Source organism: Paroedura picta, chromosome 6 (assembly GCF_049243985.1).
Source record: "Paroedura picta isolate Pp20150507F chromosome 6, Ppicta_v3.0, whole genome shotgun sequence".
Lineage (NCBI taxonomy): Eukaryota > Metazoa > Chordata > Lepidosauria > Squamata > Gekkonidae > Paroedura > Paroedura picta.
The window spans coordinates 2,473,292-2,490,692 of NC_135374.1; the positions used below are offsets into that span (position 1 = coordinate 2,473,292).

General features: G+C 49.5%; 2 protein-coding genes across 3 annotated transcripts in view; both read left to right on the plus strand.

Moving 5' to 3' along the window:
* LOC143839312 (cGMP-dependent 3',5'-cyclic phosphodiesterase-like) overlaps positions 1-3,828 on the plus strand; it is a 273,064-nt gene extending 269,236 nt beyond the window's left edge. For both annotated transcript variants that reach the window (XM_077341146.1, XM_077341147.1), the window contains one exon: positions 3-3,828. The gene's annotated coding sequence lies outside the window, so the exon portion shown is untranslated. The remainder of the gene's footprint in view (positions 1-2) is intronic.
* A 4,034-nt stretch (positions 3,829-7,862) lies between these two features.
* The window catches only part of LOC143840543 (disintegrin and metalloproteinase domain-containing protein 9-like), a 31,120-nt gene continuing 21,581 nt past the window's right edge, over positions 7,863-17,401 (plus strand). The window contains exons 1-7 of the mRNA XM_077344156.1: positions 7,863-7,978; positions 10,101-10,183; positions 11,635-11,696; positions 12,327-12,405; positions 12,926-13,002; positions 14,630-14,837; positions 16,378-16,446. Coding sequence (XP_077200271.1) covers positions 7,918-7,978; positions 10,101-10,183; positions 11,635-11,696; positions 12,327-12,405; positions 12,926-13,002; positions 14,630-14,837; positions 16,378-16,446 — 639 coding nt within the window. The 5' untranslated portion in view covers positions 7,863-7,917. The remainder of the gene's footprint in view (positions 7,979-10,100; positions 10,184-11,634; positions 11,697-12,326; positions 12,406-12,925; positions 13,003-14,629; positions 14,838-16,377; positions 16,447-17,401) is intronic.

Genomic DNA, 17,401 nt, shown 5'->3' on the forward strand with positions numbered 1-17,401 from the left:
AGGTTGACTACCCCTGGCTTACGGCACATATCCTCACAGGCCAGGAGTTGGCAGGAAAGGTCTGGTCTTCTCAGGAGGGGCGGGCACCAACCATAAAGACCTTGTTCTCCCTACATGCTGGATTCCAGGGATTTTTCAAAATATATGTGTGCTTGGGGGGGGGGGGAGGATACTCAGAATCCTTAATTCCAGTACTTTCTTTCATCCTCATAAGCCTGGCCATTTGAAAGCAGAGGGGGTTAGCGCTGGCACGGTATCACCTGCCACCGTGAATTCTGCACACGGTATTTGCTTCATGTGCCGCTGTTTTCCTAGAGGGTTCGGAGCGAACAAAAAGCAGAGCTGCTCACCTCTCCTGCTCACAGGTAAAGCAAGGCCCAAGGGCATCTCAGAGATCCCGGGGAGATCCTTTTTTGTTGCCTGAAAGCGTCATCTATCTAGAAGGGATTAATTTCATGTCCAGTAGCCCAAAGTGCCTCTTTAGGACACCCCCCAAACACACACACACACACATTGCATTTTGCTTCATCTACTTTAAGCCTCACCACGTGTCCTCTTGGAACGGCTATCGTACCTGGTGCCTTTCACCACAGTCTTTATCATTTGGGGGTAAGGCAGTGGGGGAGGGGCTGGCTTGGACTCTCCAAGAGAACTTGGAAAAGTTTGGAAGCTTGTCCCTTGGAGGAAGGCGGGGAACAGTTCTTGTTGGCAGCAGAGGAGAGGGCCCGCAGGAATGGCGTTAAACTACAGGTAGAACAAGATCAGCTAGATATCAGGGGAAAACATTTCAGTCCAAGTAGTTCATCAGTGGGATGGGCTGCCTAAGGAGGTGAGGGGCTCCCCCTCACTGGTGGTCTTCAAGCAACGGCTGGACAGATCCAGGTTCGATTCTGCACTACCCCGCATGCAGAAAACGCACACACCAAGCAACACACAAGGAAAACGAGAATGCAGGAAAGCCTCTGGAAAGTCAATGGAAAGGAGTCACCATGTGAAGGCCCCTGCAGAGCATCCTCTACAATATTCTGTTTTATTGGGGTGATGTGCTGTAGATCCTGGACCATCCTGGAGGATGGCCCCAAAATGTAATGTTTTCAGAGATGACCCTGCTTGCTAGGGACAATCTGGCAGGCATCTCAGACGGGCTTCAGGAAGGAATTGCAAACTCCCAATGGGAATGGAGAAGGAAAGTGTGGAAAGTGTGCTTTAGGATGCTCTGGGCTGATCCTGCACTGAGCAGGGGGTTGGACTAGATGGCCTCTGTGGTCCCTTCCCACTCTAGGATTCTATGAAGACCGGCCTTCCCAATGAGGCAGGCTGAGAAATGGCCTGGAGCAAGGGTGGCCAAACTGTGTCTCTCCAGATGGCCTTGGAGGGGCTCATGGTCATTGTAGTCCATGGCCATCTGGAGAGACACAGTTTGGCCACCCCTGCTCAAGAGTGACCAAATCAGCAAATAAATTAATATCAATTAATATAAAGTGAAATCATTAAGACATGGAAACAGCGAAGCATAAGACCATGAATTATTTGGGGTGTATGGGTACCCAAGTGTACTTGTGGTTGGGGGCAGTTTTTACAGCATCTGTTTGGACCTGAGTTCTGCCGAAACTTCACTCATTGAATATCATTTTGGGAGAGTAGCCACGCTGGTCTGCAAAAGAACAGCTAGATTCGAATCCAGAAGCACCCTAGGGACCAACAAAACATTTTGAGAGTGAAACCTGGGATCTGATGAAGAGAGCTGTGCCTCTTGAAAGCTTACACTCCGGTTATCTTTTAGTCCTGTGGCACCTTAATTTATCTCATTTTTATTATTATTTGTTTTTTACCACCCCGTTCTCCAAAAGGGCTCCGATCCTCCCCCCTCCACTCCCCAAGTTAAGCTCCCGCGTGCCTGCACCCTTCTTCAGATACCTTTCACAAGAATCTGTTGGTCTTCAAGGTGCCCCTGGGATCAGACTTTGTTCTGCTGCTTCAGACCAACACGCTGGATTTGATCTGTCGCACTTTTGAATGTCCCTCCTCTTCTCAGTCCTCAGTTTGGAACCAGCCAGGCATTCAGGTCGTTTCAAAGCCGTACTTAACACAGGACATTTCCTGATCACGGACCCCAGCTGTGGTGGAACACTATCTGCTGTGAATTCGGTGACGGCATACATGAGAGAGAGAACGATGAAGCAGGGATTCCCAACCAGGATTCTGGGGACCCCTGAGGCTACTCGGGAGCTCCCCAGGGGTCCCGTGACCTTTCCCAGGAATCCGAAGGGCCACTGACCTCCCTAGATGACCCTGGAGCCCCCTTCCCCAGCTGCTCTGCAGGCCTGGCCTCTTCCTCCACAAGGGAAAAACCAGGAAATGATCAATTGATCGATCGATCAATTGACTGGCTGTCTCCCACATCTTACTTCCACACCCTGGGGGTTCTGCGAAGCCTGAAAAATATTTCAGGGGTTCCTCCACAGTGAAAGTTTGAAAAAGGCTGCAATGAATCATGGATGGTCATCGAATCAAATGGGACCCCACCCCATGAGGGAGACAGCTGGTGAAGGCTGGCTGGGGACCAATGAGCAAGCCCCGCCCCCAGCACCCCAATCTGGGTCGAGCGGCCCCTCCCACCCCTCACCGCAGTAGCTCTTCATCCTGGGTGGTTTTAGTATCCAGGGCCCATTCCGCACACACAGGATAATGCACTTTCAATGTGCTTTGGCAGCCGGATTTTCCTGTGCAGAACAGGAAAATCTACTTCTAAAGTATATTGAGAGTGCATCATCCAACATGTGCAGAATAGTCCCTGCTCTGTCCCCACCGGAGCACAAAACCAGCACCAATGTTTGCATTTTGGGGGGGGGGGGGTGTTGTTTGGCTTCATCCAAGGCGCTTCTTACAGCTTGAATCTTCCGCTCCGATTTCACCCGTTTTTTCCTCAGCAAGTTCTAGTGAGGAACAATGAAGGTTTTTGCTTCCTGAGACCCACCTTGCGGCTTTTGTTGAAATGTGTCCTTTCTCTGCCGCATCCGACATCCAAGCTGTTAACCGTCATGGGGGAACTGCGGATCTCTTGCTGACATGGCTAAGGGAATTCATACTGGGTGGCCTAGTTTCATGTTGCACCCAGGAGGTTTTCATATTTGCGACCTGGTGGGCATTTTGCTTTGGGTTTGCTTTGGCTCCTTCCAGCCAGTGCAAAAACCGCCTCTGTACATTTTCGTTTCTAGGCCTGGGTCGGCCTCAGCAGAGGTCATCCCCTTCCATCACTGCCAATTTCTGTATTTTGGAAGACGGGTCTTTTATGGGCATCGGGCCTCTCTCACTCCGAAAACAAAGCAAAGGGCTGGCAGGAATCACGCAAACATCACACTTCAGCGGAAGGAGGAAACGCCTCTCCCCTCCGCAAAGCAAGGGGAGTGTCCGTGCTACTGGTCAAGTCCTGCTGTGTAGCTGTCCCAGGCCAACCGAGGAGAAGGAAGGACGGGGCTGCAGCCAGCCCTCTGCAGTAGCCGTGTCCTTCCTGGCTTTAACGTGGGCATGTATGTGCGTGACCCTCTCTTTCTCTCTCCTGTGTGTGTGTGTGTGTGTGTGTGTGTGTGTATGTGTGCGGCCGACCGACAGACACACGCACATGTAGATACCACGTGAGAGAGTCCGGTCAGTAGGGATATATTCTTAGTGTGCGTGTGAACAATCTTTTTCTGACTTTTCTTGTCTTTTCTTATTATGGTAGTGGATCGCTCTGGTCTGGGGTTTTAGCCCCTCCTTTTTCAACCCTGAATAGCTGTGAAGGAGCAAAGCAAGGATTCTCTTTTCCTAATAAATTTCGTATGCAGACTTCGGCCGTCTTTTGGGGTTTTTTTTGTGTGAAGGTGGAGGACCAGCTGGATACAGTGGGTTCATAAACAGAAGAAAAATATGTGGAAGAAAACAAACACAATTCCTATTAGTTTTAGAGTGAAACTACACTATAGTCTTGCCAGCATGTGTCTGTGTTGAACCTCTGTTGAGTTCCCGATAATTGATTCTGTGAAGGTTCAAGGGGGTGGCAGGTGACAGTGGAGGAGCGAGAGGGTTGGGAGTGTCCTGCATAGTGCAGGGGGTTGGACTAGATGACCCAGGAGGCCCCTTCCAACTCTAGGATTCTGTGATTCTAGATCTGTTGCAAACAAGCAATTTCTTTATTGGAGAAATTGGAACAAGGGTTTTCTTTGCTAGAACTAAAGAGCAAAACTACAAACAGACTTTTCCCCAATGTTTCCCTTGCAAGCCCTCCTGTCAATTTGAATCTTGGCACATTAATGAACATGCCAGGCTATCAGTTTGCACAGGCCCAGTTTCCATCTAAAACACAGCACAACCCTCCAGACATCCCTAAGAGCGTAGATTAGTCCAGCTAAGGTCAAAACAATAAAACACGGGCAAGCAAGATAACAGAAACAGCTGTGGGAAACCACGGCACCATTAAAAACAAGTCAATAGAAAAGCGTAAAATCATAAAACTGATCAAATATTATATGGCAGGATCCTACAAACAGGTCAAGGGAGCCCTTCATGACAAGATCATGAAAATAGGCAGGATCTTGACAGCCAGCTGGGTGACCTTGGGCTCTCCACAGCACTGATAAAACTGTTCTGACCGAGCAGTGACATCAGGGCTCTCTCAGCCTCACCCACCCCACAGGGTGTCTGTTGTGGGGAGAGGAAAGGGAAGGCGACTGTAAGCCGCTTTGAGACTCCTTCAGGTAGGGAAAAGCGGCATATAAGAACCAACTCTTCTTCTTCAGTAATCTCAGGGCTCTCTCAGCCTCCCCTCCCTCACAGGGTGTCTGTTGTGGGGAGAAGAAAGGGAAGGCGAATGGAAGCTGCTTTGAGACTCCTTCGGGCAGAGAAAAGCAGCATCTAAGAACCAACTTTCTTCTTCTTTCTTCTTTCTTCTTGCTATTTCTGATCTGCCTTTTTTATGGAGTCTCACAGTGGATTATGCTTTCAGTACTCTGAACAGGATGGGACATTCAGTGAACAAGGCAATTGTATTCGGGTAGCAGAACTCACCAGAAGTCCAAAAACCGGAGCTGAAACAAAGCACTAAGTGTCAACATGACACAAATGATCCAGAATTACAACTACAATCCAACTAGCAGCAAGTCACACACAACAGTGCAGACCAGTCCGTCGTGACTTGTCCATGAACTCTGTGAATCACTGAGTACCCAGGAACCTGCTTGACTTTGTAGCAAAGGCCTGTCTTTCATCGCGCATCACAAATAAAGCTTATCTCCTGATGAATTACTGCAGATTAAACTTCTGTTAAAGGCACAGCCAGGAGGGATTCAGAAGCAAAGCAAGGCAGTCTGAGAAGCCCCTCTGAGCCCCCCTGCTTGCCGTGGAGGCTGCCAGAATGTATTTATTTTAAAATATTTACACCCCACCTTATCTGAGGCTGCTTCCATCACCATTCTGGAGCGCACAGGCAGGGAGTTGTCATCTCTGGGAAGGGAGGGGTGCACCAGCAGGTGAGGAAACCCACCCCCTGCTTGCTATTTCAGAAGGACACAGATTTTCCCCTCTGTGCTTGAAGAGAAGGGAGGGGCAGCTAATCGGGGGATCACCTCCTTCCAGAGGTTAATTGGCCTAGCCAGGAAACAGGCACCTGGAGCGAGGGGGTGGAGGCTTCTCCCCAAAATGCCCTAAGAGGAAGGAGCTTCTTGTGGGAGGGGCCAGGGGGGTATATCTGCAGCTAAATACAGGTTAGGCTCTTTTTTCACATAGAATTAGGAGCTTGCTCTTGGGAGAAGAGGTGAGTAGCCATCTTGGACCATGTGGCTAGCAGGTGAGTTGATAACATCATGAACTCCTTAAGCATAGACACCTACAATGTATTCAGCATCGTCATGGGGTATATTTTAGCAGAGGGGCAGAAGGATTATGTTTCATCCAATCTCTTCTGTCTGTTTAGCTTAACGCTGTGCTAAAGATCTGCTTTTGAACTTTGGCCTTTTAAAAAATTACCTATTAATTTGAAGCTGGCCAGGGCTCTCTGACCACAGTGAGCTCCCCCCCCCCCGCCCCGTCTCAGAATTGCTAGCTCAGTGCAAAGGGAAGACCCAGGGTTGGGGTGGGAGATTGGCAAGGGGCTACTCCTCTGGAGGGGCGTACCCTGCAGTACGTTGTCCTCACAGCACTCATGCGCTGGGACAGTGGGAGACACTGAGGTGAGACCTCAGGAATGAAAGGGGCAGCTGGGAGTCCTGATTGTCACAGCTGATGACCCTGTACTATGACCTGGTGGTGGTTGCCCAGAGAGTCCTTTTTGCCACTCTCCTGGAGTTGGTAGCCAGCCGGAATAGAAGGTGGGCAAGATGGAAATGGGCTGGTTCCATCTCTGAAGCACACTAATGTACAGTCAATGCACAAAACACAGCCCTGTGAGTCAGTTGCTAAGAGTCAGCGTGGTTGAGTGGTTAAGGGCAGCAGACTCTAATTGGGAGACATGGGTTGGATTCCTCACTCCTCCTCCACATGCAGCCAGCTGGGCGATCTTGGTCCAGTCATGGTTCTATTAGAGCTGTTCTCACAGGGCAGTTCTCTCAGAGCTCTCTCAGCTCTACCTACCTCACATGGTGTCTGTTGGAGGGGAAAGGGGAGGGGAGCCGATTGTAAGCCACTTTGAGACTCCTCTGTGCAGTAAAGAAGTCAGCTCTTCTTCTTCTTGCAAGTAGTGTTGAGATGCTTGACAGAGAAGGCTAAGCTGGCACGCTGTGTGTTGTGCCAGTCTCTCAGGTGGCCACTAGGTGGAACTACAACCCTGGGAATGAACAGGCATGTCAAGAGGCAGCCCAGGGATGTGTAGTTTGATCAGCACCTGCCAAAAGTACGAATTGCCCGAATCCAATGGGAATTGCTATAACTTTAAATGGCTGGATCAACCCTGTTCAAATTGCCAGCTGTGAGTCAAACAAGCGGCCGTTTTAAGCTTTAAATCAGGGGTAGTCAACCTGTGGCCCTCCAGATGTTCGTGGACTACAATTCCCATGAGCCCCTGCCAGCAAAGAAAATCCCCCTTTTTGTCTTTTTCCCGGCTCTTTGGGAGGGGGGTGGTGAGGGGTTTGATGTAGAGTCACCAAACTTACAGCATGGCTGCAGGAGCCTCTCCTCAAAAGAACCCCCAAGTTGCAAAAAGATTGGACCCGGGGGTCCAATTCTAAGGGCACCCAAAGAGGGTTGGGGCCACGGCCGAGAAGGCTCTGTTGGAATGAATGCAGCGGGTTGCCCTTTTGAGGCATAGTTAAGGAGACCGTCCTTGAGGTACGCTGGACTCTTTGCTTTTATTTTATTTATTTATTTATTTAGATTTATATACTGCCCTCCCCGAAGGCTCAGCAGACATGGCGGAAGTGCCTGAAGAAAAGCAGAAGCTGAGCCTCAGGAGCAATGATGGGCCAGGCCTGGTTCTGAGTTGATGGCTGGAATCTTCAAGCACCCAATGGGAGCTCTGAGGGGGTGGGCCTTCAGCCCCATTCAGCTTGCCATTGGTGGTGTTAGGCAACTGGAATTTTGAACTGCCCAATCGCAGCTTTGAGGGGGCGGGGCTTGTGACTGAGTGGCAGCGGCACCCTTGGAATGTCTGAAGCGTCGAGTGGGTGGGACTTGAGCCTGATTCGGCTTGCCATTGGCAGCTTTTGAAACTCCCAACGGAAGCCCCGAAGGGCTTGTGGAGCGCATGGAATTCTCAAAGCACCCAATGGGAGTAGAGAGGAGGTGGGGCTTCAGCCCAACTCCCCTTGCCATTGGCTAGCTTTGGACAGTTGGAATTCGGAATCCCCCAGTGGGAGTGGTGAGGGGGCGGGGCTAGTGTTGGGCCCCCAGTGGGGCCGGCAGTTGGGGCTCTGAGGGGACCGAGGCCTGGCCGGGGGGGTGGGGGGCATGGCCGGCTCTGGGGCGCTGCTGCTGGGGGCCCTGCTGCTCCTGCTCCTCCTCAGCCCGGGTGGGTAGCGTGGCGGGGCCTCAAACAATGGGGTTGCCAGCTTCCAGGTGGGGCCTGGAGAGCCCCCACTATTACAATGGACCTCTACCATCCAGAACAATTCCATAAAGAAAATAGCTCATTCAGAGGATAAGCTCTGTTCAGAGGATGAACCCCATGGTCATGTTATTTCCTCCATGGCCGCGCCCCCCCCCCAAATCCTCCAGGAATTTTCCAGGCTGGAGTTGGAAACCTGCTGTATAGTATGCTCAAGCTGTAAAGATGCCAAAGGCCAGAGGAAGGGGCAGGCACTGAGACACAGAAGGGGCTGCTGTTGGCTGACCTCATGTTCAGTAAGGTTATCAACTCCAGGTTGGGAAATTCTTGGAAATTTGGGGGCTGGAGCCTGGAGAAGGGTGGGGTCTGGGAATCAGAGGGATCTCTGTGGGTGCCATAAAGACCCCCCCCCCACGGCAGCCATTTTCTCCAGAAGAATTGGTCTATGTCACCTGGAGATCAGCTGGAATTCTGGGAGATTTCGAGGCTTCACCTGGAGGTTGGCAAGCATAGTATTCAGAGCTGGAAAGGATTTTGAGAAGTTCTTTGTGAAGAGTGTAACATATAACCGGGTAGCATTTGGTTTGCCAGCAGAAACACTTAGAATCAAAGATGGATCAAGGTGGGTCGCCATGTTTGTCTGTCTGCAGCAGGAGAAAAGACCAAAAGTCCAGGAGCACCTTCACGACTAAAAAAAATTAGTGACAGGCAGAGGAGTCACTGCTCACTTCTTCAGATGCAGCTAGGACGGGAGTCCACCTGTCCTTACACCTTCAAAAGTGGGGTGATTTTGGATGCTGAATGACAAGAGCAGGGTCACAAAAATGCCCTGCCACAGATGTTGTCCCATTGAGAAGGGTCACCATGCTGGACTGAAACAGTAGAACAAAGTTTGAGTCCAGAGGCACCTTGAAGACCAACAAGGCTTAATTCCAGGTGTAAGGGTTTTTTGTGTCTGAAGAGTAGTGTGTCCACACAATACCTGGAATAAAACTTGGTTGGCCTTAAAGGTAACCCTAACCTTGTTCTCTTTGCCCATGAGGCTGGGAGTTTGATCCCAGCAGCCAGCTCAAGGTCGACTCAGCCTCCCATCCTTCCGAGGTCGGTAAAATGAGGACCCAGCTTGCTGGGGGGTAAACGGTAACGACTGGGGAAGGCACTGGCAAACCACCCCGTATTGAGTCTGCCATGAAAACGCTAGAGGGCGTCACCCCAAGGGTCAGACATGACCTGGTGCTTGCACAGGGGATACCTTTACCTTTACCTTTAACCTTGTTCTACCAATTTTGCTAGTTTTTAGGATGCTCCAGGACTTCTGCTCTTGGGATCAAAGGGCCAGCAGGACAGGTAGATCCTGGGCACAAAGAAGCCCACAGGTGGTATAAGGTGGGAAGGAAAAGATGGGAGAAATAATGAGGCGGGAAATTTACATATGAATTTGGGTGGCTAGAAATGCCTTTGCTGAAATGGAAAGAATTGGAAGAGCTGATGTTTCGTGTGTCTCCTCACTGACTAAATAAGTAGCTGAGGCGGAAACAGGGTGTGGCTACCCCGGCCAGGGTCCGCTTGGTTATGCATATATAAGAATACTCATCCCCTTCAGCTTTGAATTCTTGTTGCTCCTGTGGTTTCTGCGGTCTTCCAATTCCTTAATCCCAGTCACACCGCAGAGCTTATTGGAGTTCCTTGCTGACTGAAGTATGGTGTGTGTGTGTGTGTGTGTGTGTGTGTAATTGTACAGCCCTCCTTAGCTCTCAGTGAGAGAAGCAGGTAGACATTTGGTCTGAAAACTGCAGAACAAAGTTTTATTCAAAATAGATGTTTTCGTGGGTATGCTCACTTCTTCAGATACCAAAACAAGGGTTTATACCTAGAAGAAAGCTTTATTGGTCCAGAGGAAATTTTCTTTCATTCTACCTGAAGAAGTGAGCTTGCACACGAAAGGTTATTCCTTGAATAAAACTTGGTTGGCCTCCAAGGTGCCTGACTGGCCGCCACCTTGGTTCTTCTTAAGAAGGCTGGATTGTAAAGGAAATAACTTTCTTGGCATACTTCACTTAAAAAAACCAAATCCCCCTCTTTCTAGGTTTTCTGGAAACGTCACAAGACCTCTATTCTGAAGTAATCATTCCGCAAATGCTCCTCAAAAGGCCCGGCTTAAACACAGAGGTAACATTGTATTTTGTGGCAATTAAGCAGTCGCAACTTTAAATAAGAGTAGGGGTGCTTGCTTGCACACTGTTTTCCAGTACCTGGGACAATCAAATTCCTCCAAAGGTATAAATGTCAAACTATTGGGCACGGCAAACTATAGGAAGGATGGTCTAATTTTTAGCAATTGAAGTTGGAACATTAAATTGTTATTGACTGTTGTTAATGTAACTTCATTGCATATACATGCCCATTGTTAACTGCCCTGAGCCAATTCCGCACACAAAGGATAATGCACTTTCAATGTGCTTTGGCAGCTGGATTTTCTTGTGCAGAACAGGAAAATCTACTTCTAAAGTGCAATGAAAATAGCATTATCCAACTTGTGCAGAATGGGCCCAGGAAGGGCAGGCTATAAAAATATTGTTGTTGTTGTTGTTGTTGCTGTTGTGGTTATTATCCTGACTAAATAAGAACCCTTGTTCCTTCAGTCCTTAAAACCACACCTCCCAATAAGAACCAACTGGGTTTTTCCTAGACTGGCCATACAGAGTGTTCTCTTTGAGTAATAAATGCAGAATTCAAATACCATCTCCCAATCTAACCTCTCTTTCTCACTTCTTTGAAGATTAAACACAGAAAAGGAAGCATAGAGAGGCCTCTTGGGAGCCTGGTGGAAATGCAGTCTAAAATGACACTGAAGGGGTTGCGAGCTCTGGGTTGGGAAATACCTGGAGGCCATGGGGGTGGCACCAGGAATGGGTAGAATTTGGGGCAGGGAAGGGGCCTCAAGGGAGTCTAATGCTATGGAGTCCCCCCTCCCAGGCAGCCATTTTCTCCAGGGGGACTGGTCTCTGTCACCTGGAGATAAGCTGGAAAACTGGGGATCCCCACATCCCACCTGGAAGGTGGCATCCCTATCTAGAAGGTCTTTTGTATTAGTGGGAGGTCTCCAGGTGTGGCACAGACACACAGATGTGTGTGTATTTTTTTAAAGATGGGAGAATGAGTCCCCGTTGGGTAAGAAATGATATTTTTCTTCTTTCTGGGAGAGCTCTCAGCTTTCCTCAGGGCCTGCAAAGTGGAGCTCTTCCGCCAGTTCTACGGTTGAAGCCAGTGTCGGTAGAAGATCAGATAGGAGATATGCTCCCACGCCGGTACATCTATTGGCGTGGCTGGTTGTCACAGCCCTCCCCTGGCCATTAGTGGAGGTTCTCAAGATGGATTGTTATTGTTTCCACCATACGGTTTTGAATTTTTGTAATTTGATGGGGTTTTAATGGGGGGAGTTAATTGGGGATTATACTATCGTATTGAATTTTGTATGTAACCTTCCATGAACCGGTGTGTCCGAGAGTGGCGGGTAAATAATAATAATAATAATAATAATAATAATAATAATAATAATAATAATAATAATAATAATAATAATGATAATAATAATAATAATAATAATAATATTTGTCTAGGAAGAAATCTCTTATCTAATCAGGATTGAAAGAATTCATAGGATTGTTCATCTTCGAAGAAAGTACGTGGCTGTTTCCTTTTAAGGTTTTTCTGGTTTTGATGTAGTAAAAGGGGGTGTTTAGAGAGCAGGCTGTTTACTTTGTGATCCTTTCGTTAAAAATTAAGAGAGCTTTAAAAATACAATTTTGGGTTTAAAAAAACAGCAGCTACCAACCTTCCCATGTACCACAACCCGAGTGGTGATGGTCCAAATGCCCCTCATGTGACCCACCATGCCATATTCTCCCCCCCCATGGGCTGTTCGCATGGCCCCCCTGAATTGTTCTTCGTTGCCCTCTAGCACTGAGGGCCTTCCCGGCTAACTAAGGAATTCGGTATCTGTGAAAGATATTAATTCTAAGTGAATAAAAGCTTCTGAACTTAGACATCCTTATTGTATTTTTTAAATTGCTTATCACTTAGCTACGTGCCCTACGTGAGAGAGTTTTAGAAATCTCTGTTTGCAATGAGGAAGATGCTCAGTTTATATTTGTGGGAATGTAGTCAACCCAGCAGTTCTCTCAGAGCTTCCTCTGACCCACCTCCCTCACAGGGTGACTGTTGCGGGGAGAGGAAGGAAAGGTGCTTGGAAGCCAATTTGAGACTCCTTCGGGGTATAAAAACCAACTTTTCTTCTTCTTTTTATCCACAGATCCTTTATAATTGCCAAGATGCCATTTTATACTTTTAATTTGAAAGGAGAGCGCCTGGTGGACCATCCAGATATTCAGGTACACGAGAGCCATGTGCCTTCTGCCAATGAAAATATCAGAAAATGTGTTGTCAGGGGTAGAGTCGCTAGCTCCAGGTTGGGAAACGCCCAGCGATCTGGGAAGCAGAGTTTGGGGAGGGCAGGGACCCCGGTGGAATTAGCATGCCCCAGATTCCCCCCTCCAAAGCAGCCCTTTCCTCCTGGGGAACTGATTTATATAGTCCAGAGCTGAGCTGTAATTCCGGGGGATCCCCAGGTCCCACCTGGAGGCTGGCATCCCTATCGCCAGTGAAAAGGATCTGGCAGAAGGGGATGGGAAAGACACCTGCCTGAGACTCTGGAGATCAGTTGCCCATCCAATTAGATGGATCTTTGGTAGATCAAAGACCTCTCTCAGGACGGGGTTAATGTCCGTCCGTGTCCAAGCAAGCTTCACCCTTAGCACAGCCCTGGTTGATTTTGTCAGAGGAGGCTGCTTCTCTGGCCCCTTGAAGAATACATGCCCCTCACCACGGCCATTGTGTTTTCAAACCTTGCAGGCCGACTGCTATTACAGCGGCTACGTGGAAGACGTCCCTGATTCCGACGTTGTCCTTTCAACCTGCACGGGTCTCTGGTAATGGCTTTGCGCTTGTCTCGATTTTGGGCGGAAGAAAATCCAAAAGTAGCAGAATGTTCGCGTCCCTTCAGCCTTTCTACTGCATAGTTCATGGTGACCCACAAAGCAAAACACACACACACATATTCGTACACTCACACCCTCGGCCAATCCCTCTGTTGTCATGCACACTCACAAATTGCTGTGTCGTTTCAGAAGTCACACCCCGGACAGAGCTAGCTAAGTTTAACTGTTCAATAAATCTTTATTCTTACAGTCATAGACCAGCATGCTCTGCACAGGTCTCCCCAGCATTTTGGATGCTGGGGAAGCTGAGAAGCCTGCATGACCTCCCCCTGGGCCTTTTTGTAAAAATGGGCTTTACTACTAGTATAATATAGATTAGTTCCATAAGATAAAAGTCTGTAGGAGGTACATGTTCAAAAGGGAATGCATCTTAACAATGAATAAAAGAACATTAAGATCCTACAATGTTTAAATAAACTTGTCACCAAGAACTGGTGAATTTTAAAAACCACCATGCAGAACTGAGCGATCAGTGGTGATACGGGTGGATTTCCATCCGGGTCTGATCTCCCAGGGTGCCTCCTAAGAGAAGGAAGAGTAAGCTGGGAGCGAGGCTCTTGGTCAAAGGGGCAGTGGAGAAGGACACATTCTGTGGTGTCCATCTCCCCTGATCCACAGGGACATACCTGTCTGCCTTGAGGTGCTTTCTGCATCGCCCCTCCCAAAAGGAAGGTGCACTTGACGTCCAGCCAGGGGGAAAGCCATCCTATGACTTAGTGCTGCTGGCCCTGGTGGGTGCATCTCTTGCACACACAACCCCCCCCCCCCTTGCAGAACTCAACACTGTAGCTCAGCAGTCAGACGAAAAGAGCACCGGATGACAGGGCATTAGGAGCCCCACCCCAGCGGTCCCACTCTGGACCCTTCCCTCGCAGAGGTTCCAGAGCTCCCAGCATTGTTCTTTTGTGGAGATGTGGCTCAGTGGAACCCTGCAGACGTTTAGCCGTGCCTCTTCTGCCCTGCGATGGTATTGGTCCTCAGCTAGGGTCGCCAGGTCCCCCCAGCCACTGGCGAGGGAGGGGGGCGGGGGTAGGACTGCCAGTTCCAGGTTGGGGAACTCTTGGAGGTTTGGGGAGGGAGCCTGGAGAAGATGGAGACATAGGTGGGTTACAATCATAGAATCATAGAATCCTAGAGTGGGAGGGGCCACACAGGCCATCTAGTCCAACCCCCTGCTCAACACAGGATCAGCCCAAAGCATCCTAAAGCAATGCCAAAGAGTCCATTAAAATTGTTTTAACACAAGCAACGTCACGAGCAGCAGGGAACTATTACGTCGCTCTGCTTTCGTGGAACCAAAGTTCCATCGCGAGGTAGCTTTTCTTTTTTTTGGGGGGGGGGGAGTCAATGGTACTTGATCCACTGAGCCCAACCACAAGCCCGGCAGATGACCCCCTGCATGCAACTCAGAGCAAAGAAGCTTCGGGTTGACGGGGCAAGTGCTGACCGGTAAGTTTTTGAGGTTGAAACTTAAAACGTGCTTTGGCTGATTCTGTCCAGTATTTATCTGCACGGCTTCCTTTGTTCCCCCCACTAAGGGTCCTTTCTGAATTTCCAGGGGACACATCCGGATGGGAAGTTCAATGTATGAAATCCAGCCTGTAGAGAAATCCGCTTCCTTTCAGCACCTCCTCTTCCTCGCCGCTCCCAAGGAGCAGGAGCCGTGCAGAGGGATCCTCGAAGACCAGGATGAGTCGGAAAGGGAGGACCGGAGAAGAGGAAAGGCTGAGGCCCCTGATGAGGCCCCTTCCTCCTCGACTGAGAAGGTAAGTCTTTGTTTGCTGCAGTTGAGGCGTCAGAGGATGGCGTACTCTTTGTGCAGGTGCCAGATTTCTCTAACACCGTTCTCCATCCATAAGATGTATTGCTCTATGCCTTCCAGTGACGAATCTCATAGAATCATAGAATCATAGAATCATAGAGTGGGAAGGGGCCATAGAGGCCATCTAGTCCAACCCCCTGCTCAACGCAGGATCAGCCCTAAGCATCCTAAAGCATCCAAGAAAAGTGTGTATCCAACCTTTGCTTGAAGGCTGCCAGTGAGGGGGAGCTCACCACCTCCTTAGGCAGCCTATTCCACTGCTGAACTAAAATCATAGAATCATAGAATCCTAGAGTTGGAAGGGGCCACACAGGCCATCTAGTCCAACCCCCTGCTCAACACAGGATCAGCCCTAAGCATCCTAAAGCACCCAAGAAAAGTGTGTATCCAACCTTTGCTTGAAGACTGCCAGTGAGGGGGAGCTCACCACCTCCTTAGGCTGCCTATCTCTCACATTGATGCCCTTCAGTCCCATGTAGAAGAGTGGCAAGGGGCCATCCAGGCCATCTAGATACAGAACAAGACATTTGGCAATTCTACTTATTGTTGCTGTTGTTTCCATTTCGGTGTCTCTCTTGCCCTCCCGGCAAGCTGGCTCAGGATGATATGTGAATGTGCTGCAGTCCTTTGTTATAATCTGCCCCTGTTATATTACTGTCACCAGATTCTGATGTATATTCTTGACGTTTTATGTAAACTGCCCTGAGCCTCATGGGAGGTCGGTATAGAAATTCAACAAATCGTTACCATTGTTCTCCCGAGGATTTCGGAAAGGCCCATATGGGTGGAGCACTGTCCAGGACACATCCGATATCTGGGCTGCGCTTCCGGCCGCTCAGGCCAATCTGGCCAGGCCAAGCAAAGCTGGGTGCAACCAGATTGGGCTGGCCCTTGGAGGGCCCGCCTCCAGAAGCTGGCTGTGAGCCACGCAGCCAGCCTCCCGGCCAGATGCTGCCTGGCCACCAAAGATGCCACTCCTCCACTGTCCTGCCTTGACCACTGGCCTGCTGTACCCGCCAGCGGTTGCCCAGCTACCTCCGGAGACGTCAGCCCCCCCCCTCCACCAAGGCTACAAGCTTGCCTGCCGTGCACCTCGACACCCGGCTGCCTTGCCCTTGCCCCAGCCACCAGCATGCCACGCGCCAACCCACCCGCCCCCTCCCGCCTAGCCCCAGCTGCCAGCCACAACCCCAGGGAGGACTGAAGTCCACTCCACCATCAGGGCACTCCGCTAGCACCACTGAATGCCTGGATGCAACGGGATATTTTCCCAGTAAATAAATGTTAATTGTTTAAATGCCAACTGTATTGATGCTTTAAGTGTTGTTATAGGGGCTTTGTAAGGGGTATGATTTCACTGTAGGGAATGTCGTAATATATGGAAATTTTATGGAATGTTTTATGTGATGTGAACCAAATATAATAAATAAATGACTGACTGCCTACCTACATAACTAACTACATAAATGCTTTTTCTGTTCCAGCCGATGAACAATCCTGCAGATGCCGACACAAGATACTTGGAGTACTACGTTGTCTGTGACAGTTCTGTGGTAAATGTTGGCGATCCATTTTAAACCATTACACGGGTGTGTGAAATGGCTGGAGGTTGATTTTTATTACTGGGCTGCAGCTGCACATGTTGGTGATCCTGTGACTGGGACTAGTTGCTACTGGATTCCTGTCCATGCAGGAAAACCCAGTTGGGAACCCTTGCTGGAAGGCAGGGGCCCCTACCTCGGGTAGAGAAAAGCGGCATCTAAGAACCAACTCTTCTTCTTCTTCAGTAATCTCAGGGCTCTCTCAGCCTCCCCTCCCTCACAGGGTGTCTGTTGCGGGGAGAGGAAGGGAAGGCGAATGGAAGCCGCTTTGAGACTCCTTTGGGTAGGGAAAAGCGGCATCTAAGAACCAACTCTTCTTCTTCTTCAGTAATCTCAGGGCTCTCTCAGCCTTCCCTCCCTCACAGGGTGTCTGTTGTGGGGAGAGGAAAGGGAAGGCGAATGGAAGCCGCTTTGAGACTCCTTTGGGTAGGGAAAAGCGGCATCTAAGAACCAACTCTTCTTCTTCTTCAGCAATATCAGGGCTCTCTCAGCCTCACCCACCTCACAGGGTGTCTGTTGTGGGGAGAGGAAGGGAAGGCGAATGTAAGCCGCTTTGAGCCTCCTTCGGGTAGAGAAAAGTGGCATATAAGAACCAACTCTTCTTCTTCTTCAGTAATCTCGGGGCCCTCTCAGCCTCCCTGTTGTGGGGAGAGGAAAGAGCCAACTCTTCTTCTTCTTCTTCTTCTTCTGCAGCCAGCTTGGTGAGCTGGGGCTGGTCAAAGTCCTGTTAGGACAGACCAGTTCTCCGAAAGCTCTCCCTGCCCTACCTCTCTCACAGGGTGTCTGTTGGGAGGAAAAGGTGATTGGAAGCCACTTTGAGACTCCTTTGGACAGTCAAAAGTGGGGTATAAAACCCAACTCTTCTTCTTGAGGCAAGAAAAATTGATAGGAGGGGGGGGTTCCTGTA